The following is a 24,132-nucleotide window of genomic DNA, read 5'->3' as shown; positions in this document are numbered from 1 at the left end:
CCTGGACTTGGCGAGTGGGTGAAACTCTCCCGGCTTGACTGAGTATTTGGGCACCCTGATTTTAATTGCATGGGGAATCCCCAATCGTTAAAATCCGCCCGCTGCCTCCGGGAATTTGCCTAACAGGTAGAATCAATCAGGCATAATTAACGGAGGAAATAGGACCTTAAACGATGTGGATCCCTCGATCAGGGAAAAAAAAAATAATTAAAGACAATTAGAGAAATTGAAGTCCCGCTAGAACTTCTTGGGCATTAAAAAGGTCTTTGCGAGACTCGTGGGGCCGTGAAAATTTGTGTGAATTCTGCAGCCAGGAACAGCCCTCCTTCGAAGGTCTCCAAAGATGCGAGTTCCTCTGAGAAAATATATATGTGCATGTATGAATTAAAAGAAGTATATGTATATATATATTAAAAAAAAAAAATGTAATTGAACGAATATGTGACTCCAGATCCCGCCAGCCCTTTCCAAAGTGGATTTTTCTCCAGTCTCGTTTCAACACTTCAGTTTCATTTTTTCCAAGTTGTTTTTTTTTTTTTTCCTCTTCGCTTTTTAATGATAAATTTTGTGCTATTAAATCCTCGCCCACGTGGTAGCCAAGAAGTGAGAGAGCTTTAGGGGAGAGGAGCCAGCAGAGTCCCCAGCCCACCTCAATGCTGAGCATCATTTACAAGCTTTCCTTTGCACCTCCATTTGCGGGGGTTCATTTCCTTTTTCTTTTTCTAATTCGAATTTTATTTTAATTCTAATTGAGCTGGTGCGGAAGGAGTTTGCAAGGGCTGCTTCCCAGGGATCAGGAGCTTTCCTGCGGGAAGAGGGAGGGGAGCAGCGCAGCCGGGGGAACCCATCCCACCCCCGGGGTGCTTTTGGGGAGAAGGGGGGGATCCGGCCGGGGGGAAGGGGCCAGGCATCCCCGCTGGGAACAGGCGGCTCTGGGGAAAAAGTCCCTCCAAACAAACCCAAGACGCTGAGGGGACAATAAGGGACTTCAGAGGAGGAGCTGCGCCAGGAGCCTCTCAATTAGAGTCGCTGTAATGAAATTAAAAACCATTAGATCGTTCACCGTTGATGTCTACGACTTTCCTGGATGTCAGAGCAATTTGCTTAAACCCCCGGGACGGGGGAGGCGGCGGCGGGACGCGCTGCGTCTGCTGTCGCCAGGGTCCGGCAGTCATTACCGGGCCGAGCGGCCCCCCGCCGCCCCCATCCCCCCCGAGGCTAACCCGGTACCGAGCCGGGCCCGCTCTTTATCTGGGGCACCGCGCCAGCCCCTCCGGCTCCGCCACCCTCCTCTGCGGGGGGCTGGCGGGAGGGATGGCCCTAAACCCCTCCAGCTCTCGCCCCTCACCCTTTCTTCACTCTTTACCCACCCCCGGGATGGGATGGGGGTGCTGAGATGCCCCATTTGCCCCAGCACGTGTCGGGGGAGCAGTTCTGGCCCCTCAGGGGTTTGTGTGGCCGGAGCAGGGCTGGGGAGGGGGGAGCAGGTGAGGAAGCCCCTGGCAGCACCTCCCGGGAGGGTTTCTGGAGAGATCCGTGCCCCTAGCCCAGCAGCGCAATCTGCCCTTCCGAGGGGGTTCTGAAAAGGGCAAACATTTTGGGGAAGGGGCTGCGGGTTCCTGCTGGTGTGTGTCTCCTCCTTCCCTGGGAGGAAAAGGGGGGGAATGCGCCGTGTTGTGCCCCCTCCATTCCCACGGGATGTCCTCTCCTTCTCCCCTTGCCCAGATCATCCTGAACTCCATGCACAAATACCAGCCCCGGCTTCACATCGTGAAAGCGGACGAGAACAACGGCTTCGGCTCCAAGAACACCGCCTTCTGCACGCACGTCTTCCCGGAGACCGCCTTCATCGCCGTCACCTCCTACCAAAACCACAAGGTGAGCGGCTGGGCCGGCCCCCGCCCCGGCAAAGAGCATCCCGCTCCTTCACCCTTCCTCCTCCTGAGAGACTCAGCCCCTCTGCCCTCCCTACTTCTTCTTTCACCCCTGCTTTTTCTTTCCGCTCCTTCCTTCTCCTTTTTCTTTCTGTCCTTCTCCTTCCCCCTCCTTTCCCCTCTCCACTTCCTTGTCCCCCTTCCTCTTCTTGTCCTTGTCCCCCTTCCTTTTCTCCTCCTTCTCCTCTTTGTCCTTTTCCCCCTCCTTGTCCCCTTTTTCCTTTTCTCCTCCTCTCCCCTCCCTGTCCTTTCCTTTTCCTTCCTTCTCCTTTCTCTTCCCCTTTCTTTCCCTTTCTCCTTGTGCCTTTGTCCTTTCTTCTTGTCCTTTCCTCTCCCTTGCCCATTTTCTTCCTTCTCGCTCCTTCCCTTCCCCTTTCCTCTCTCCCATCCCATCCCATCCCATCCCCTCTGTTATTCCTGGCCGCACAAAGCCAGGCTCGGGGCGAGCCGGGGCGGGGGGAATGAGCTCACCAGGATGCTTTGCTCACACGGAGACGGACCAAGCGAGGAAGTTTGCTTTATCTCCCCCCTCCCCACGGGTCAAAGGCTCCTAATCTGGAGGAGGGAGCCGGGCGCTCCCCGCCGCGGCCGGGCGCTGATAACCCGGCTGCCCACGGGGGCTGCGGGCTCGGCAGCCGGGAGGCCCGGCCAGGAAAGGGAGGCTCAGCTCCCGGCAGCAGGCAAACAAAGCACGAAAAGAACGGCCTGGGTTTGTCCTCTGCTGGAGCAGAGAAGGGTTGGGTGGAATAAGGGGCTTTTTGGCGTGCTGTCGCTGCCCCTCTGTGAGGAGCCCGCTGCTCCCGCTCCTTCCCTGCTTTGGGTTTGGGCTTCCCCAGCCAGCAGGGGAGGAGGAGGAAGGCTGAGTGGTGAAGGCAGCGTGGTTCTCCACAGATGAATCAGGGATGTCTTTCACCAACTGTGCCACAGCCCCATGAAAACTCAATTCCTCTCTTAATCACACAAAAATCACGTACTGTAAACTTGTACTTACAGGCAGGTAGGATGGCTCCTTTGTACCCGATAGAATAATTGTTTCTCAAACAGAGAAAAGTCATTTAGCACCCCAAAGAAATCCTGGATGCTTTCCTGGAAATGCAGGTTCCTAACCAGTGTGAAATTATTGCATTTCCTCCATCCGTCAGCTGGCCAGCAAGATGCAGAGAGCAGAGCTGGGCTGGAGAAGAAAGAGTGTTCCACCATAACTAGGGAGAAAGGAAAATACTTCCCTGCCCTTTAAAATAGGAGCTGCTGGCACGGCCAGGACAAGCAAACCAAATCCAAATTGAGTCCTTGCCAAATTATGCCTTAAATTATAACTCCACTGTGGATGCTATAAAATCAAGTTTAACTTCTGCTTGATGGATTTGCAGAAAGAATATAATATTAATAGAAGTGGGAGTTAATAAAACAGGACACACTGCCTGCTTTAAAGGCATTTCCCGAGCAGAAAACAGACGTGAATGGGACTGCTCTCCTTTGAAGAAAAACGGGGCTGGTTTATAGGAAAAGAAATGATCATGCAAATAAAACGAAAGCAAAGCAGGAACATGTAAGTACAGTAGTTTGGGAAAACTGCCATGCTAGGAGGAGCAGGAATATTTGATTGTAAATCGGCAACATCTGTGTGATAAGAAATGACATCTGTGTATCTGACACAGGCAGGAATCCCCACAGACACACCAGGACACATTTTACACACCCCTGACACATTTCGCAGACTCTGACATCCCTCTGCCCCTGACACACACATTCCTCCCCATGCTGCTTGGAGTCAGGGGTGGAAAGGAGGAAGAGTGGCTGTAGCCCCACGATAAAATCCCAATTGGGAAAGAGAGAGCCATAAAAATAAACCAGGGGATGATCTTCCCTAAATGGCATCTCCCTGCAGGGAAGGGAATAAAACTTGCAGCTCATCCCAGTGCAGATGGGGAATGATATTGGGGTTGATGCAAATGCTGAGGAGAAACATCTTCCAGCTGAGGTGGGTGAAACTGAGTTGGGGTCTTTTCCACCAGCTGAAACTGAGCTCAGCTTTCACAGCTGAGAGGTTGCTTGGAAAATCAGATTTTCCTCTTGCAACGCAGGCTGCATTTCCCCAGCCATAAAGGATGGCAGCCCCTGACATGTGGGGCATCCCCATCTCTTGCTGTCATGCACTGTTGATTTTTTCCCAATTCTCTCTCACCTTCACCCCTCATCTGTAGCTCATCCCTCATGCAATCTTTCCCATCCACCCCACCCAGCCTCTGACATTTTACACAGAGTTTTATACACCCATGTATTTTACACACACACACACAGATTCATCCCTGCATGGGGTTTAGGTTTCAAGAGCTCTGTTATAGCTGAATTCTATTACAGAAGGAATTGTGTGACTCACCCCAAAATGCATTTGAGTCCCTGCTTACACAGCTTATAGAAATACCTGCCTGCATCCATATAGGTCAATTTATTTCGAGAGCACAGCTGCAATCCCAGTGTAGGACTTGTGCTTATTTCCCCTGGTATTTTAGACAGCCTGAAAAGATATTTAAGCACCCTGGGATCTCCCTCTCCTCAGCCCTACTCCCCAAAAAGAGGCTTAAGCTATGAGGAGAGTTTTGGTGAAGTTTTCAGGGTGGTTGTCAGCAGCTCCATTGGTCACCTCCCCCCTCTCTGCTACCCCTAAAAACACCCCAGAAATAGCGAGGTGTTAAAAAAGGTCACATGCACATTTCATTTCCTTGCCATTTACACAATGGGTGCTTGCAATCAGGTTGATTCCCAAATATTAACTTCCCCTGCAGTTAAGCACCATTTTGCTGTAGCTTAAATCATTGTGTTACTGGCTCGTATTTATTAGGTACGAGCTCTCTGCTTAGGACCAGGAAATGAACCTAATAGACAGAAATAATTAAGGTTCTGCCCTCACGAGGGTTCTTTCAAAAGCAAGAATTCACAACAATTATTCTCATTAATTTTTACAACCTACTTTCCCCCCTTAGCTGGACTTGGGCTTTATATTGGTTCCCCCCCCCAGGATATCCGGTTTTATGCTGATTTTTTCCCCCCACCCTAAGTTATTTAACATTCTTGGTAGTCAAAATTCTTTTAAGGAAACGTTAGCTCTGACTGGGATGTTACAGGCACCCAGAAATGCTGTGTGCACCAGGGAGGGGCAGGGCATGGCCCAAGACTGGATTCACTGCCAGAGATCTGGTGGGATTTCTGAAAACCGAGCTTCATCCTTCCCCTAGAAAGACCCAGCGCTAAAATCATGCTGGTGAGTCAGCTGGTGCTTCATTCTGGAGTTCTGGAGCCTGTCCCCCCTGAACTTGTGGCTTCTTGTCACTGTCTTTGAGGGCTGGAGGTGGGCAGGTCCTTGGGTGTGGGCTGTTTTCTCCTGAGAGCTCCCCTGTCCTTCTCTTTGGTCGCAGGTGGGCACCTCCACCTCTTCAGCAGTGTGGTGGCCAGGCTGGCACCTCATGGGATGTCCCCGTGCAGCCCCCAGGCTCTCCCTGCCCCTCCTGGGGTCATTGTCCCTGTGTTTCTCCATCTGGTTGGCAAGAGGGGACAGCCCCTCTCCGTGCCCAGGGCAGGCTCTTCTCCAAGAGGGGACCCCAAGTGCTGGGGTGCAGAGCTCCCTGGGGCTGAGCAAGGTGAGACCAAGTAGCTCCTCTTCATCGCCAGAGCTGGTGGCTTCTGTGCAGCCCTGGGGCACCTGAGGATGGCAGGGAGCTGCTGTTCTCTCCCCGACCCTCTCTGAGGCTCCTCATGGTCCTTACTGCTGTTCCAGCCTCGGTGGGACAGCGCTTCCTTCCAGAGGTCTTGTGTCCTTCACAACTCTGGCTGAAGCAGCCTTGTCTCCTTCCGTCCTCAGTCTTGTCCCTGCTCCCTGCCAGCCCTGGGATGGGGTGCTCAGCCAGCCCCGAGCCCCTGGACCCTTTTGGTCCTCAAAGCAGCCCCTCTCCTCAAGCTTGGCCAAGACTGCCTCTGGATCTGGCATCCATCCTGCCTGCAGACTCATCTCCTTCCCCAAAACCCTGTGCTGAGTCTCTCTGCCCATCCTTGGTCCTTGTGCCCCAGTTCAGGCAGCAGCCTCCTCAGTGAGCCTCACCCCAGTGCCCCCGAGCAGCCTCCCAGTGCCCCTGGCCAGCCTCCCAGTGCCCCTGGCCAGCCTCCCAGTGCCCCCGGCCAGCCTCCCAGTGCCCCCAGCCAGCCTCCCAGTGCCCCCAGCCAGCCTCCCAGTGCCCCCGACCAGCCTCCCAGTGCCCCCGACCAGCCTCCCAGTGCCCCCAGCCAGCCTCCCAGTGCCCCTGACCTGCCTCCCAGTGCCCCCAGCCAGCCTCCCAGTGCCCCCGACCAGCCTCCCAGTGCCCCCGACCAGCCTCCCAGTGCCCCCAGCCAGCCTCCCAGTGCCCCCGACCTGCCTCCCAGTGCCCCCAGCCAGCCTCCCAGTGCCCCTGGCCAGCCTCCCAGTGCCCCCGGCCAGCCTCCCAGTGCCCCCAGCCAGCCTCCCAGTGCCTCCCACTTCCTTCACTGCCTTTGGGTTCAGCATCTTCTCCCCTCGGCCAGCAGCTCCTCCCCTCCCTTCTCCTGGCCTTTACCCCCGCTCCAAGTCCCAGCTCCCATCCAGCTCCTCTGCTTGGCCCACGTGTCCCTGGGCTCTGCAGCCACCTTGTCTTCATCTCTTTTTCTTCTTCCCATTCTTCTGCCTTGGCTTCCTCCTCCATCCTGCCATGGTTCCCACCTGAGAGCCTGAAAGGAAATTCTGTGAGCTCTCCCGTGCCAGGGGAGCCTCCTGTGCCTCCAGCACTGCAGCTCCAGCCCTCTCTGCCCCCCTGAGCAGGGCCACAGCCACCTGCAGGCCAGGGAGACGCAGATCTCCATGGGGACAGGAGCTCTGTGAGTGCTCTGCACCTCTCAAGGGTGCTCACCTGCACCTTTTCATCACTAAATAGTGATTTTTTTTCCCCCCCAATCAGTTTTAAGTTCTTCAAGAAGACCTGAGTAGGAACTCAGAAAATTAAGGATCCACATTCCTTTTCCAGAATGCCCAACCTTTTTTAGTTTCAGAAGAGCCTAAAAAGATCAGGGTGAAGTGTTTTCCCTTAGCTTAAGTGCTTAAAAAGAAATTGATAGCAAAATATGTAAATAAAATAGAGCCCAGAGCACCTGGTGTGGTGCACACACCCCTAACAAAATTTCAATTTTATTACAACTTCTAAAGTGAGAAACAATTGAGAAAAATCTTATCATGGCAAGTTCTTGATAAATAATACAAAATGGTAGTTTTGATTTTGGCCATAATGATATTCATGAGCCCTTAGGCACAAATCCCATATAAATACATGTCTGTGGTAAAGGAAAAAGAAGTAAAGCACCTTTCTTCAACCTAACTCGATACAAAGCTAAATTTTTTCATGCTGGAGCTAAAGATGCTGTTGGGAAGGTCTCAGCAGAAGCGTTTTGTGGCCAATTAGCCCAGAGAAAGGAGTGCAGGGGAGCAGCCCAGGGATTCCTTTGGGATTCCCAATTCCATTGGGAACTGTCACTTCCCATTAAAGTGAAGATGAACCCATAGGTCAGACAAGCTCTGAAAAGTGGAAATCTGGGAGGCTTCACCCTGCAAAGCTCTGGTCTCCAAGGGTCCGTGGCAGCTTCAGGAGCCAGCGAAGCTTTGCAGTCACAAATACACAAACAAAGCCCTTCAGTTTTATTGAACCTGTGCTGCATAATTCAGCCCTGGGCACTCTGTCTAATGACCTCTCAGGACGTTGTATTTTGTTTTATTTTTCATGAGGTAATTGTCATTTGACTTTCTGACAGATTTTCTCCCCCCCTTGCCCCCCCCGCCCCCCCCCCCCCCCACCATGAGTTATAGTCAATTAAACTCAGTTTTGCTGTGGCAAAGCTGATCTAGAAGAAGGTTATTTCCACCCCTGCATTTGCTTTTCCACCTCTGAAATATTTTGGAAGTCAGGCAAAAAAGTGGCCAAATGAAACATCTTCCACAGGTTGTTTGCTAAAGCAGGGATTCTCCAGCTTTTTCTGTTTTCTAGTTCGTTGTGTACAGTTTTGTTAAATCTGGCTTGGGCTCTCCTGGCTTTGTGGTGGCTGATGCCATGATTTGTCACCTTTGTTGTGAAACTTTGTTCTGAAAGCTCCAATCCGTCTGAAGTACACCACAGGTCTGAGAATTAATTCTAAAGGTGTAGTCCCTGGTTTTTAGATGCCTTTAATCCAGCAGATCCTTAATTTTAAGGAGGCTGAAGCTGGCTGTGATTCTCTTGGGGCTTTTGGCCACCAGCATCAACACCTTTGCTTGTAAGTGTGTCCCTCGTGTGGGTTAGGGGACTTCTCCCAAATCACCAGATTTGCAATATTGAGGTCCTGTTTCGAGATTTTGGCTGCAATTTCGTGGGTCATTAAAAGCTTGAAGAATCAAACGGGGCATTCAACTGAGGGGCTTAAACAAGGGGCTGGAGCTCTGCTGGCTCCTCCTCCAGTGACCAGAGTGCACTGGGGACCTGTGAAGGCACTGCCACCCACCCCAGAGCCCTCTGGCAGGTCCCCATCTCCCTCCCTTGATTCCAGCAGGGAGCTGAGGCTCCCAGTGAGGCGCCTTGGTTAAAATGCCTTTGGTCAGGTTGGGATGAATCCGGCCCTTTGTGCCTTTGTGTGCTGGTGCCAATCCTGTAAATCCTCACTCACTGAAGGACTTCACTTATGTGAGCAAATATTGCCATTGGGGTCGGCAAGGGAGGACAACTCCTACATTTACAGGGCTTCAGGAACATTCAAAATGTTGAATAATGCCTATTATTCATTCTAGAAGAGTCCCCACCTTCAAACCGATAGGCAGTTGCTTTGCAAAATACACAGCTGGTTGTGTAATAATTCAGGCCTTTTAATTACAAAATGCACCTCTGTTTTATTGCTAGAGAATGGCTCAACTGGCAAATCAACCCCAAAAGATTGTTTGTTTACCCTTCTCTTTGAAATCTGAAATGAGGGACCGAAAAAAAAGTGCCAAAAGTGCCAAGGGCTTGTTTATGTGCTGAAGTATGGTCCTGATTTAATGGGAATGCCTGTGGAGATAAGTGTAAGTGTGGTGGGGGGCTCTTTGAGAAGTTTGGGGCTGAACGAGGCAAAAATGGCAAATAAACAAAAGTCCCTTGGAAAAAAATATGCAAAAATACAAGAGAAGAGCAAAATAATCTGGTTGTGCATACACCTGGCGAGGTTTGCTATTGACACTGGGCGAGCCAGGTTTTCCTCTTTGGATTTTGGCAGGGAGCTGGGCCCGGCTGTTTGTGCTTGACTGGGTGAACATGAACCTCTCTCTGTTCTCCCTCCGTGGATCCTGAGCTCTTTCCTTCCCCTTGGCCAACTCTCACCAGGAAGGAAGGACGGGGTTTCCATAAAACGTGGGGAGAGCGTGACGTTCCTCCAGTGGCAAACACGGGCTTGTCTTTCCTCCTGGGCAAGTGTCTTCTCTCTGATTCCTTGCTGAGAGCTCAGACTGCCAGGCAGCGATGGAAAAAAGAGGGGAAAAAAGGGAACTTTCCCTTCTTCTGCCCAAATCTGGGGCTTTGCAGCGATATCACACCTGGTCCAGGCTCAGTCCTCTTCTGCCAAGGCACCAAAGCATTTGCATGAGATTTGGCATGGCACAGTGAGTTTTTACAAAATCCACAGGGTAGCTGAGGGTGTTGCTGGTCCACAATGAATATTGGCTTAAATGACAAGCCCTGCTCACCAAAACCCTCAGGAAAAGTAGTGCAGGAGGGGAATGAACCTCTTGGAGCAGCACAGTCCCTTTGGGCAAGGGCATGGTCTGTCTAGAAGCTGCTTTAAATGTTAAATTTAGATGTTTTAAGAGGACCAAAATTGAGTCTGAGGGGATTAATCTGGCTAAACTTTAGATTCTCAAGGCAGCTCACTTGGTGAGCAAACTGGAAGTGATGGGGAGACAAGAAGTCCTCCAGGGTTTGATGGTCACAGGTGAAGTTGCTCTCAAAGTAATTTAGGTAATTAGCCCATGCAGTGCTGGCAGGTGTGGGGCAGGATGGAAATGCAGAGCACCTAGAGCACATTTAGCTGGTCTGAAACACCCGGGAGAGAGTGAGAAGGAACTGAGAGGTGAGGTTTTGGTCTTGCCTGTGCATTGATGAGAAAATTCTTGTTGGGATTTGTTCAGACCTAACTTCCATCCCTGGTCCTCCAAGCAGTGAAGCCCTTCCTGTCCCAGCAGCAAAATGAAAGTAAGAATTCTCAGAAAGCAAATTTTCTCCAGAGAAAAATGTGCGTGAGCAGTCCCACATGTTTGTTATGGGACAAGCCTGAGAAGCGAGAGGCTGCTGGCCGGAGATGTTTTTCCTGTGGAGCATTCCAGGGAAAGGCCCATCTGGAGTGGTCAGTGCCTGGAGCTCCTGCAAGCTGTGTTTTCCCTCCCATCCCACCTGCCTTGGGTTGAATATCCCCTGTCCCCTCTCTCCCAGGCCAAGCCTTGGACTGGCGATGACCCGGTTGTGTTTCCTCCCTTTCAGATCACGCAGCTGAAGATTGAGAACAATCCCTTTGCCAAAGGCTTCCGTGGCAGCGACGACATGGAGCTCCACAGGATGTCCAGGATGCAGAGGTAACATGTGTCACCCTCATGGGGACCCTCCCAGGGCCACCAGAGCCACCTGGGCCTGGCTTGGCACGTCCCTCGTGGCCTGGCTGTGCCGGGTCATGGTGCTGCTCCCTGCCTCGGCATCTGCATGGGTGTTCTACAGCAGGGTGTTGAAATATTCCCAGGACATGGGGCCAAAATCCAGGACTTTCTGCTCCCAGTGGAATTCTTGAATTGCTGGGTGGCAGAGAAAGGACCTCACTTGTGTCTTGGCCACAGGGGCTTTGCATTTCTTTCAGACACGTCCCCATCCAGAAGAACCTTTAGCTTTGTACTAAACTCTCCTCTCTGAGGCTGGACTTAGACCCATTCAAAACTTGGAGTAGCTGGGAGAAGCTCTGGCCACCAGGCTACTGTGGGAGAAGTCCTGAGTGTTCTTTCTCCCAGGTGACAGTGCTTTAAAGACAAAGCTCCCAGCCTTCTTTTGGGAATATAGTTTTTAAGCTTGCTCCAGCTGCCTCTGGAGGTGGTGGTGAGAGTCCTGTGCTCTGTTGTTACTGGCTTTGGAGGGGCTTTGGCAGGAGGAGAGTGTTTTCCTGCTGGGTTCTGGATGTGCAGAGCAGGAGCAGAGGTGTGGTGGTTTCAGGTTCCTTGAAGAAGGAAAGGTTAGAAAATGTTGGGATCTCCAGGGCCAGGTGGCTGAGGAGACCTTTTCGAATCTCGGGTTTGGCTGCAAGTACTTAAGCTGAAAACCAAGCCTAAATCTTGTTTGAAAATCCTGTTTAATGTCCTTTTCTAAATGTCAGGTCCTGCTGGTAATTAACTTCATGCTTTTCCCTTCACTTGGAACTTTCTCCATGTGTCAAGCTGCTTCCTGGTGCAAATGTTTTGCAGGAATGGTGCCATACCCATGAGTCGAACTTAGATGGAGATTCTCTCAGAGCATTTTCTAGGAGGGGAGGAGCCACTCAGATCCTTTATTTCTGGTTCCTGCTGGAGAGATCAGCTTTGGGACCTTCTGATGGGAGGGGTTTTCCCACTGCCCACCCAGGAGCCAGCTGTAGGTGGTCACTTCTGGTTGTTGTAGTTGATGACCTGAGTGTGGCTCTCCATAGCCAGGAAAATTCTGCTGTCAGGCACCAAATAATTCCTGCAGTCCTGCAAACACGCCTGGAACCCACTCAAACTGGGCAAATATCCTCCTGTGTACAAACATGTTCAGACTCAGCCCCAGAAAAGCCAAGACAGATGCATAAAAAAGTAAAAAATGTATAGGTACCACTTAATCTGCTCCATCGAAATCATCTCCATGGGCTCCTGAATGTGTCCTGTGTTCCCTGCCTGCCCTTTCCAACAGATCCTGGCAGGATCTGTCAATATTTATTTATTTATGGTGGCACTACCCCTTGAAATAGCTCCCCCCACCCCGTGCCAGTCTCCCAGCTCCTGCTGGAACTTGAGTGATGATGTGTTCCCCCCTCCCGCCAATATTTTTTTTTGCTGCCAAACCACCCTTTCATTACAGTCACTGGAAAGATTTGAAGGTTTGGATTCAGTGGGGGGGTGTTTCTGGAGCAGGAGGGAGGAGGTGGAACAGGGAGGACTCTTAGGAAGGGCTCGGTGCCATATGAAGAGCATGGCATCAAGCCACGCTGAGCCCGTGCTAAAAATTGATTGGCATTTTTATGCAGGCGCTGCGGTCCATGATCCAGGGAACAGGAACACTGGGAATACATAAATACACCCACTCAGGCCTGGCAGGGCTGGAAGGGTTAAAATCGTTGCCTTTACTGGATAATTTCTGATGTTCATTTTAATAACTCAGCAGAGGAACGGCTGTGTGCTTTTACAAAGGTGGCATTTTTTTAAGGGAGGGCAGGAGAAGATGATTATGGTAAAACAAAGACCCATTCAAGGTTGCAAATATGTGCCCACCTTTGTGGGTTTTTTATGTAGATATATGAATATATTCAAAATTATATATGAAAATATATAAAACCATATATAAAATCAGTTATATATATAAATAAATTGCAGCTATAAAAAATAGGTTGTGTCTATGAGATAAAGAACCATTCAGGATTGAGAATATTGCAGAACTATGCCCTGCCTTTTGTGGGTTTATATAGATTTGACACATAAATATGTATTAAAATGTAATTAAATATGTATTTTATATATTTTAATATATAAATGTATGTTTATGATGTTGTTTCCCAGTGATGGACCAGTCAGTCTATTCTGGTTTTAGGGGAATAGTGTCCATTTGTGCCCTTGGAGATGATGGTGGGATGCTTTTTTAGTGCTATTCCTTCATTATGAAAAAAAGTAGCTGGAAAACCCCACATGTTTATAACAGTGCAGAGTTTTTGTACCAGAAACTTCTGAGCTGACATTCACCCACCGTGGCTTCGGGTCCATCCCTCTCCATGGCTTTCTCCTTTCCAGGGCCTCCCATATTGTTTTTTTTTTTTCCTCTGATTTCCCAGAAAAAAAAGCAATAAGTCTGCCCAGGTAGAACTTCATTCAGGAGTGGTGGGAAGACTTTCAGCAGCAGAGGATTTCACTGGAAAAGAGGAGCCACGAGTCCAGAGAGATCCAAATTCCAGTGAATGTTCCTATTCCTCCCACTGCCTTTCTTTGCTGAAGCACAAGAGGTGCCTTCAGCAGCTTCTTTGGTAGGATGGACCTCCTGGGTAGGTTTTTCAAAGCTTTCAAGTTTCTGAGCATGAGGTTGAGTTTTTTATTTTATTGATTAGGGATCCCCCCCTCAAAAACACTAAAAAGCAAGGAAAAAGCATAGAGGGATGTGAGTTTTACTACGTGTGTGGGTCTGGAACACTGGGAGGGAGCAATTCTGGTCAGCCCTGTAACCAGTTCTTGCTGCTCACCTGCAGCTCCTGTTATCTGTGGTGGTTCTTTTGGGGGCTGGGCAGCTTCTGGTAGTCTGGAAGGCCCTGGTTATTTTGTAATTTAATTAATTTTGTAAATTAATGCAGTTCAGCCTTGAAGCTTCTGCTGGGAAGGCTTTTGAGGGGGGTGATGATGCCATGAAATGGTGGCTCTTGGCTGTCTCGGTGGGTACTCTGAGCCCTTGAGAAGTGACCAAAAAATCCAGAAGGCTCCACGTGAGAGGGAAGAGTGACAGCGCAGTCTGACGTGGTGGCTGCGTTTTCTCTGTCAAGGATCACGAGCCAGTTTGCTGCCTTTGGCATTAATCCACAGCAATCTTCTTGGCTCCAAAGGAATTATTCCAAAGATTCCCATGTGTCATCGAGAGCAGAAACAGGGCCAGACACAGAGGACACAAAATCAGCTCCGTGAGTCAGAGCCAGCGTGACAGAGATGACAGTGCATTTTGGGGTGCCAGCAGAAGAAATGGGTGAGCTCTGGTGTTCCCTGGCTTTCCAGCGTCCTGTTGGACTGATGGGCACCAGGCTGACTCAAGCATATCAGTCTTGGTCACCTCGTTCTTCTTGTGCCTTCTCGCTGCCTCACATCTTGAATCCACTTCCATTTCCCAGGTTCTGGGAAATCTCCCGGGGTCACCCTCTGTCTGAAAGGTTTTCAGTGTGAGATTTGGCATTATAACATCTGCTGGGGAGGGGATGCTTTCCTCCAGCACACATCCCCCAGGAAATATTCCTGCTCCTGGCTGAAATGTGTTCTGTAGAATTTGACAGAATTCAGATGAAATCCAAAAGGAAGCTGGGCAGAGCTCACTTATTCACAGCTTTTTTTGAAGTGAGAAAGCCACTCAAGAAACACAGGGTAGCTGCAGTTTCTGTCACTGACCTTCCTCTGGGGATTTCAGCAGCAGGATTTGATCAGCAGAAGCTCAGCCCAGCACGAGGGGATGAGATGCTGCCTCTGGCCCATGTCCATTCTCCAGATTCTCTCGTGTTTCTCTTACTCCAGCATCTTTTTCTGGAGAAATTTATCTTTTTATTTGCCTGCTAATGAGAGCTCTTGGTCTCTGCCTGGTTCTTTTCATTGCTGGTTCTTGGGTTGGTGGCAGCGATGGCTTTGGGCTGCACTGCTCAGAGGAGTTGCTGACAGACCACAGGATCATCAGGGGATGGTTTGGGTTGAAGAGATCTTAAATATCTTAAAGATCATCTCATCCCACCCCCTGCCATGGCAGAGACACATTCCACTAGCCCAGGTTGCTCCAAGCCCTGTCCACCCTGGCCTTGGGCACTGCCAGGGATCCAGGGGCAGCCCCAGCTGCTCTGGGCACCCTGTGCCAGGGCCTGCCCACCCTCACAGGGACATATTTTGATCTAATATCCAATCTAAACCTATTCTGTCAGTGTGAAAGCATATTCCCTTTTCCTGTCACTCCAGGCCCTTGTAAACAGTCTCTCTCCAACTTTCTTGTAGGTCACCCTGAAACCTTCTCTTTTCCAGAGACAAATTCCAATCCCAGCGTTTTCTCCTAGCAGAGCTGCTCCATCCCTCTGCTCATCCTGGTGCCTCCTCTGGATGTAATCCTGCCTGTGCTGGGCCAGGGCTGGGGCAGCTCTGCAGGTGGGGGCTCACCTGAGGGGCTGAACCCTCCCTTGTCCTGCTGCCCATGATGCTGGGGAGGCAGCCCAGGACATGGGAGGTTTTTTGGGTGCTGGGGCATGTCCAGCTCTCCCCACCAGCACCCCCAGTCCCTCCTCCCCAGGGCAGCTCCATCATTTCATCCCTGGATCCCAGGATTGCCCTGCCCCAGCACTTGGCCTTGTTCAGCTGCCTGAGATGCCCAGCCCAAGGGTCCTGGAGCCCCTCAGGTCCTGGCAGGGAGGTCAGGGCACTTGCTGTGTTTGAGGAGAGCAGGGCACTGAGCAGACTCTCGTACTCCTCAGTGGCATTTGGATTTGTGCTGCTGCACATCCAGCCTCGGCTCTTCTCTCTGCGGGGCTGCTCCCCAGTCCCCACGCAGAGAGGGCTCGTGTTCAATCAGAGGCTGAGGCTGCTGCAAGTCCTCAGGAATTCCTCTCCTACCACAGCCTTTCCTGCTGTAGTTTATCCCCTTCCAGACAACCTCTTGAGAGTGGTTCAATTTTATTTCAATGTGCTAGGAATCAGCTGAATGCACACTGACAACTGGGTTCGGTTTGATATTTTTTTTTCCCTGGGAGATGATCTGTTTATTCCAAGCACTTTTTTCCTCCCCATTCTTCCTTTTGCTGTGTCTGTTATGGCTGACTTCCACCTCTTGCCTCCTCTGGAGCCTCAGCAGGAAGGACAACAATTGGTGGCCTGGGAACTATCAATCCCAAAATAATTGAGTTGTGCTTGCACATCTGGAATTGGGGGTTGATTCTATGCTGGGTAGAGGGGACAGCACTGGTGGGGTGACAAATACTTGTCCTTTTGTTGGGACTGCCCAAGGAGGAGTTGAAATCTGGAAATTTGGAAAGAGTGGAGAGGAATCCCTGTGTTCATCCTTGGGTCAGGTTTTAGGCTAAGATTTGATATTGTGAATGAGGTTTAGACAGTTCAGGGATTTCCAAGGCTGCTGTAAAATCATGGAAAGGAAATCCTTTCCCACTTCATGCTTCACCTTGACCTCCAGCAGATCCTTGGGATCTGATATTTAATAAGTTTTTTGAAGCCTTGTTGCCATGAGCTACAGCAGCTCTGGAAAGCCTTGAGGTATCCAAGCTTTTGTTGCAGAAATATCAGGAACATGTTCAAAATAACTTGTTGATGGCCAGTAGGGACTGGATGCTTCAATGCTGGAGCTTCCTGATCCTAAACTGTGGATTTTTGAACAGATTTTTAACCAGGTTTTTGTCTGGAAGCTTCATTTACTATGCCTTGGCTGGTACATCAGGAAACTTCATGTCTGCACATGAAAATATATGGAAAATTGTTATTCTCTTAGAGTGTAGCAATAAGCAAGAAAGAGAACTGGATGTTGCTCTGTGCAGGTCTGTATTTATCATTTTTCCAGTTATTAGTAATTTGCAGTGGCCAACAAGGTTTTTCTGGTTCCGAGATTGCAAAATCATCTTGAATTTGCTCCTTTGAATTCTTTACTGGCCATGAGTTTGTAGCAGAAATGATCTTACAAAACTCTGGAGTCTGTTGTGGTGAAAGCATCACTTGGCCAGGGAAAGGGGAAGTTGTCATGAGAGAAAAAGGAATGAGTTTCTAATTCCACCTGGCACAGGTGGGGTTTGAGATTGGGGATTGCAGGAGGGATTCGGGCCTGATCTGTGGGGTGGGAGTTCTGTGAGGGATTGGAAGTGGAATGTGGGTGCTACAGGGAAGTTCTGCAGAGCTGCTGTCCAACCCTGTGGATTTGGGAAACCTCTGGCCAGGTGGGAGGCAAGAACAGAGTCCAGACTTCAGCACTGACAGTCTTGGACATTATTCATTATTTCTTTTCCCAAGTTTTAACAAAAATCAAAATACTACACAGCACCTTGCGCTGCTCCTTCCTGTCCCCTTCTAACTAAATATTCATTATTAGCCTCCAACAGACTTTAAATAGACCAGGGACATGTTTTTTCCTTGTAAATTTTTTTCCCAATCAACTTTTAAAAAAAATTCTTTTAGTTTTGCAATTTTTAATGCAGAAATGAAAGTAGTCTATTAACACCCCACGTAAAACAAACGTTCTGGCCCAGAAGCATCAACAACCTCATCCTTGCTATGTGGACAATTTCCTACATTGCTTAAGTCAAGCTTTAATACATTTTTCACCTTCTTTGCTACAGAGTTTTTTTGGACAGCAACATTTCTGGATATGACAGAAACCTTTCATTCTATTCAACTATTGCTCAGGATGACAACCACTAATTTGGGAATAGTGATTTTTAGAAAAAAAAAGATGTTGATCTATTTTAGTTTAGTTTAGTTTTAGTCTTTAAAAATGATAGGTGTACACTCTACAAGTTGAGTGGGTTCAGGAAAAAATATAAATATTTTAAGATGATTGTTGCTTTAGAAGATACCAAAGATTCATTTCAGCTCAGCTCCTATAAGGAGGAATATGTAGAATTACAGAAATAATGGCCTTTGTGAATTGAAAAACATCAAAATGGAAGAAAGAGAATATTTTTGATATTTAGTGAGAAAACATTTCCTTCGTCTCCCTCCTCCAGTAGCTGATTTTTTGGCAAAAATAGCACCCAACGTGTTTTGACTGGAATGGAAATATTTCAGTCTGGAGAGAAGTTACTGCGATACCTCCTGGGAATTGCTGTTTGGAAACGTGGTGACTCCAACCTGTTCCTCTCCTGCTGTGTCCAGAGCACCACAGTCCTGTCTTTTGGCCATGGAGATTCTCACATTCCCTGGGAAATGCAGTCTGGAAGGAACCTGGAGCCCAACACCCCTGTGCTATGCAGACAAGCAGCTCCTTCTTGGTCTGGAAGGAGCTGAGCTTCCCCTTGGCCACCAGGAGAAATTCCTTCACTGGAAGGGTGGCCAGGCATTGGAATGGGCTGCCCATGGAGGTGGTGGAGTCTCCATCCCTGGAGGTGTCCAAGGAATGACTGGATGTGGCACCCAGTGCTCTGGATCACTTGGCAGTGTGTGTGGGATCCCCAGCCTTGCTCTGGAGTCCCATGTGGTGGTGAAATTCCTCCTCCAACCCGAGCTACCAAAGAAAAACTGTGCAGGCTCTTGCTGTTCGGTCTCAAGGCAGTTTATTGTGAGTTATCTAAAAGATTTTCTTCTCTGGCTACTGCAGTTTTCTCAGCAGCTCAGGCAGAGGCACACACACACCCTGACATCTTCTCTGTCTGCTGTCTTCTTCTCTCCCCCCGCCCAGGGCTGCTGCTGTCTTTTATATGATATATTACGTTTTACATGTTTATAGTTTTCCCCTAATAGCTACTACCTATACTACAAAGTGCTTTTCTACTCTAAACCAATCTGTGAGTGCCAACATCACCAAGAACATGGAGGCAAGGAAGAAGAAGGAGGAAGAACAGGATCAGCCCACTTTCCTCCATCTTAGAACTTCTGACCCCCATGTACAAAGTAAAAACCCCCCTGTACAGGTGCTAAAACCCCCCTGTACAATACTAGAAAAATTTCCCTCTGTTTTGTAACTACTTTTCCTATACTATCTAACCCTTTGTGACTGCTTGTTCCACCTCCAAAGTTGGTAACTCATTCCATGGCTCAAACTCAAAATCACAGCTGTTTGCAGCTGCCTGCCAGGGTCTAAAATGCTTCTGACCAAGGCCTGGAACCTCTAAAAATGTCTGAGAGACATTTTGAGTTCCAACAAATGTGTTGGTCAAAGGTTGGACTCAACCTTGGAGGTCTCTTCTGACCTTCATGATTCTAGGAAAATAGTTTTTCATCAAGAAAGAAAATCCCTAATCAGGTTGTTCACTTTTCCCTGCTCTCAGCTCTCTGTTGAAAGAGAGAAAAGTGTTGGTTTGGGTGAGAAGTGTCTGGGGTGGGGATGGCTCCCCAGTGTTTGTGTGGGGCTTGGCACAGTGACCTTTATGGGGTCCCACTGAGAATTTATGGTAACAAATCCTCATGGAGGTCATGTTGCAAAAAGAGACATCCTTTGAAAAGGGTCATAGATCCACTGAGGATGGAAAACACCTCTAGGATTTCATCCAAGATTTATCCACTATGGCCAAATCTACCAGTGGAAGATGTTCCCGAGTGTCACACGGCCTGGCATCATGCCATGGTATGTCCCTCTTCCTCCTCCACTGGAGCGCTCAGGCTCCCCCTGGGAAACAAAAGGAGTCTCTGTCATTTTTTGGGAATTGGGTGTTGGTCATGTGAGGCTAAGAGAGATGAACCCAGCCAACCCACGCAGACTCTCCTTGAGAAGGAGAGCTAAGGGCACACCCAGGAGTCACCTCCTGGCAGGACATCTCCTTGGGAGGGAAACAAGGTGAGGATGCACTTTGGGGTGTTGTATTGGTGCAGTTTTCATGGAGGATCCCAGTGTGAAGGTGGAACAGGCAGCTCAAAGCTATGACCTGAGAGGGCTGGGAGATCCCTTAGAACCCGGGAGATCTGAGGGTCATCCCTGAGGTTTGATGACCACAGCTCTTGACCTTCCCCAGAAGGCACCAAAGCTGCCCTCCTGCTAAATCTCCCGGTGGAATTAAGTGCTGGGTGTCCACAGGCAGGTCCTCTGAATCCCACCACGCATCCTGGCATCCACGGCTGCCCTGAATATCCGAGGGCTAAAGCTCTGCTTCCTCCTAGTCCATCTGTCTTTTATTCCTCGTGCACAGCCTGGATTTTAGTTCTGAGCAAATGCTGCTTCCAGGGGATGAAACCCCACCTTTGGACAGGCTTTCCTTGGCAAGCCCCTGGTTCCCGGCTTGGGAAAGCTTTCATGGCCCAACCAGAGCCACATTTCTTTGCGTTTGAGCTCCTGGGTGAATTTCCCTTCCATTCCAGCTCGGTTGCTGATGTTTCTGGCAGGAACCACAGCAGTGGTTTGGATGAAAGCTCCCTGCTGGCGTAGGTTTATATGATTGCTATTGTTAAATTTTGTAAATAAGTTCTGAGTTCTGCGGTGATAGATCCCCCCTGAGGGGTGTCACTGCAGGTTCAGGACTCCTCCTCTGCCTGCAAATGGCCAGGTGAGCCTGTGCATGGCATTTAAGGAGCTCGAGCACAATGATTTTGGACAGGTGAGGGGGGTACCTCAAAGCCAGCTTGGTCCAGTGGTTGGAGACTCAGAGGAAAAAACTTGTGTTTGAATCAGTGCTTTTGTGGCTGCTCGGGGCCTGGTGACATTTTGAGATGCTGAACTACCTGATCTTTATGCATTTTAACAAGTCTGTGAGTTCAGGAGGAGACTTTTACCTCACCTGAAGTGTTCGAGAACCCCTGTTCAGCTTCAGCTCTCTCTGCAGAGTAGCAATCATCTTTAGGCCACACTGCCAATGTGTTTGGAGAAACATCTCCAGAAAACACCAAAGGGTCTTTGAGGAGAGGGGATTTCCAGCCTGTGCTGGCAAAGCATCCCAACTTCAAACCAGATCTGGGAGGAAGAGAACAGTCCAGGCTTTCCCTCCCATCCTGGCTCTGCTGAGGCTCTGGTGTGCATCAAATCTCAGTGATTTATTTATTTCTCTTTTCTGAGCTTGCTCTGTGGTGCAGGGATCCCCCATCCAGGACAACCAGGCTGACAGACTCGAGGCAAAAGGAGTAGGGACAACTACTGTAAGGGGAAAAAAAATAGACCTAAATATTTAATTAATTTCCAAGTCAGTTTGGCAGAAATGATGTTTTTATTTACATGCATGTGCATATTGCAAATACATTACAAACAGTATACAGCTTATAAATGCTACAATATGTAAACAGAAATCGTGTTTATTTTGCTGAAACTGCATTTATATATTTTATGTGTGTGTATAAAATACTGGTGGTGGAAAAGGCATGAATTTAAGGGGACTAAAAGGAAAGGGAATAACGAGTTCTGCATGGATAAAGTGTGGCGGGGCTGCAGCCTCCTGGGAGGGATATCTCCATTTCCCTGAAAGCCTAAACAAACTCCACGACACTAATGTGCTGCCTTCATTTATTAATCCTCTGATCTATTTATTAATTGATTGCTTTGCTAACTTGTTTCTCTTTTGTTTCTTTGCTTGTAGTAAAGAGTACCCAGTTGTTCCCAGGAGCACAGTGAGACAAAAAGTGTCCTCGAATCACAGCCCCTTCAGTGGCGAGACCAGGGTCCTTTCTGCCTCCTCCAACCTGGGCTCCCAGTACCAGTGTGAGAACGGGGTGTCCAGCACCTCCCAGGACCTGCTGCCTCCTGCCAACCCCTACCCCATCTCCCAGGAGCACGGCCAGATCTACCACTGCACCAAGAGAAAAGGTCAGAGCTTGTCTGCTCCCTGCTTCGTGCTTTCCCCCTCCTAGCATGACTGTCAGCATTGTTTTCCTGATGTTTCCCCTTGGACAGCTCCAAGGATAAGTGCCTTTGTGGATAGAAAGACATCAAAATGAAAGAAAGAGAGTATTTTAGATACTCAGTGAGAAAATACTTTCCTTTGTCTCGCTCCCCCAATTGTTGATTTTTTTGGCAAAAATAGCACACAACAAATGTTGCTGGAGGATGAGCGAGGCATGAGGGCTGTGGGCAGCTCCCCCAGGCTGGGCTGGGAAACTCTAAAATCCCATTTCTGCTGGCTTGGGAATGAGCTGTCTGGAGGGCTGGCAGTGCCTTTCACCCACCATGAATCCACATTTGGAGAGATAGCTGGTGCTGGAGATAAAGATGACTTATCTGCAGCCCCTCAGACAGGGTTAATCTCCAAGTGGAGATACCTTGACAGTTTGTATTTTGCCCAGTTTTCAACTCAGGGCTGTCTCACAGTTGGGAGACAGTTTTCTTTCTGTGAAAATGCTTGGGCTAATGAAGGGTGCCTGGGATTGAAACCCATGATATCCATGGTCCTTCCCTCCTGCTGCCACTGAGCAGCTTTGACAGAGCTTTAGGGATCAAACTGTGAGGGCTTTCCACTGACTGCTCAGCTCGTCCTGGCGTGAAGAGCCCCTGACAGTGATGGGATAATTGTTCTAGGCAGGAGCGAGGGGTTTGTGCTCTCTGCCCTCCTCTCCCAAAGCAGTGGGAATGCTTCAATGCAGCACCACTTGTAGGACTGAGATAGCAAAAGCTTTAGATCAGTTTTACTTGGAAAAAAAATAGGGGATTCCCAGGGCTGGATGTAACAAGGGATGGGCAGGAGCTGGTTTCTGCCAACCCTGTTGCCCTTCTTGGGATTTCCTCTATGGAAAAGCTACCAGAAGGCAGCAAGCACCATGGCATTGAGTGCAGCAGGAATTTCTCCCCACAGCAGAGCCCTTCCCGCTTCCCTGTGTGACCCTATCAGTCAGACACATGCCATTATTTTTAGCAACATAACCCCTGGAGCACTGGGATGTGCAGACACACAGTCTAAGGTAGGGAAGGCTGGGAAGTACTGGCAGAGGAGGCAGGAGGCCAGTGGAAATCTCTCCCACGTCCTTGGTGAATCCCCCAGATATTGTAGGAGCACGTGGGTTGTGTACAGGTATGCAAAGGAAAAAAAAACAACCAAACAAACTGAGAAATACTAATATTTTCCTGAGATTGAGGTAAACAATGGAAAACAGGTGGCATTTTCTGTCCCCTCCAGCTGACCAGGTGACTGTGCTCACGTAGAACGTGTCAGAGCAGGGATTGGAAACGCTGGCCTTGAGTTGGCTGTAAGGCAGGGAATAAGGAGATGCAGTGGCCACCCAAAGTGTCCCCAGGTCAGAGGTGGGGTGTGTGGCCTGTTTTGCCCCTGCACTGCTGGGGCTGTGAGCTGCTGGGGTGCTGCAAAGTCCCACTGCTGGTGCTGGAAGGTGATGCCTGATCCCTCCTCATTGCCGGGAGCTGCAGCTCCTGGGACTCCTTTCCCAGCCCCTCTGTCCTGGGAGCTGAGCTCTCACCTCTCCTCTTCCCCTTTTTCCAAAACTAACCAAAACAAGCCGGCCCAAATGACAGCCAGCCCTCGGGACCATCCCCGACTGCTGCGTGTCCCTGCCCCGCGGGGCAATTCATCATTCGCCTCCGCATTGTAACGCGATAAGGAATCGACAGAGGTTTCCTTCCAGTTTTGGGATTCCCGCTAAGTGGTGTCTCCATGGGTGGTTTCCCTCAATCCCCCAATTATCTCACTTCCTCTTATTGTCACAGAGGACACGGCTATCTGCCCTGGAATAAAGCTCCCGGCCCCTCTTGCCCTGCGTGGCCCTCGCCCCGCGCGGGGGACCGGCCAAGGGAGGCCTGGTCCCAGGGCCCATGGCCCCTCCTTATCTCTGCCATGGCTTGAGTGGCACGAGCAGTTAAGGGCCTTTTATCAAAGCCGCCAAAGGCTTTAATCAAAGAGGAGCAGCGTCCTGCCCGGTACCCGCGGCTTCTTCCCAAGGTTGGGTGTCCCGCTGCTTCCCTCCCCTCCCCGCGCCTTCGGTAAATCGAAAACAGCCACCAGGGCTGAGAGGAAAGAAACACAAAGTTAATGGGAACCAGAGAGCCAGCCCGAGCTGCCAAGCAGCTCTTTGCAAAGTGAAATTAATTAAAAGGAAAAAAAAATTCACTAGAGATGAGCGAATCGTGTTGGATAAATCGGAGCGTGATACGAGGTTTCATGTCACTGAGCGTGGAACTTCCAGCACCAGCAAGGATCTTTGTTGGACATGGGAAAATAATCCTCTGTATGATGTTCCTCTTTTTTTTGCTCTTCCAGCCTCTCATTTCTGAGTTTCCCTTCATAGTACTCCTGCTTTCCTACATTTGTGCTTAACAGTTATCAAGCCTCACCACCTCAGAAAACTCAAAAGCAAGAGTTTGTTTGTTCCGTCTGTCCCTCTGTCCATTTTCTGGACTAGAAATCTTATTGATTGTGTTGGACTACCCACTGCCCAAGCACTGACTCCTACTCAGACAGTTTAGGATTTATCCCAAGTGGATTATTTCCTCTCCCAAGGCTGTGGCTATGGATAAGTGCTCTCGGGGGCAGAGGGCAGTTCAGCTGGCTTTGAGACCAGCTGCTGTCTGCATCTTCTGGGGTGAATTCCAAGCTGGTCTCCTTCCAGCTTTGACATCTCCTGAAGCTTCTCTGCCTCCTC

At 49.5% G+C, this 24,132-nt stretch overlaps 1 protein-coding gene across 1 annotated transcript in view; it reads left to right on the top strand.

Moving 5' to 3' along the window:
- TBX5 (T-box transcription factor 5) overlaps window positions 1–24,132 on the top strand; it is a 36,110-nt gene that overhangs the window by 5,754 nt on the left and 6,224 nt on the right. Inside the window, exons 5-7 of the mRNA XM_021549829.2 lie at window positions 1,726–1,878; window positions 10,466–10,557; window positions 21,126–21,352. Of these exons, the coding sequence (XP_021405504.1) occupies window positions 1,726–1,878; window positions 10,466–10,557; window positions 21,126–21,352 (472 nt within the window). The remainder of the gene's footprint in view (window positions 1–1,725; window positions 1,879–10,465; window positions 10,558–21,125; window positions 21,353–24,132) is intronic.

This window comes from Lonchura striata, chromosome 18, assembly GCF_046129695.1.
Source record: "Lonchura striata isolate bLonStr1 chromosome 18, bLonStr1.mat, whole genome shotgun sequence".
Taxonomy (NCBI): Eukaryota; Metazoa; Chordata; class Aves; order Passeriformes; family Estrildidae; genus Lonchura; species Lonchura striata.
Note: the sequence above shows the minus strand (reverse complement) of the source record. Positions and strands in the feature narration are given on the sequence as shown.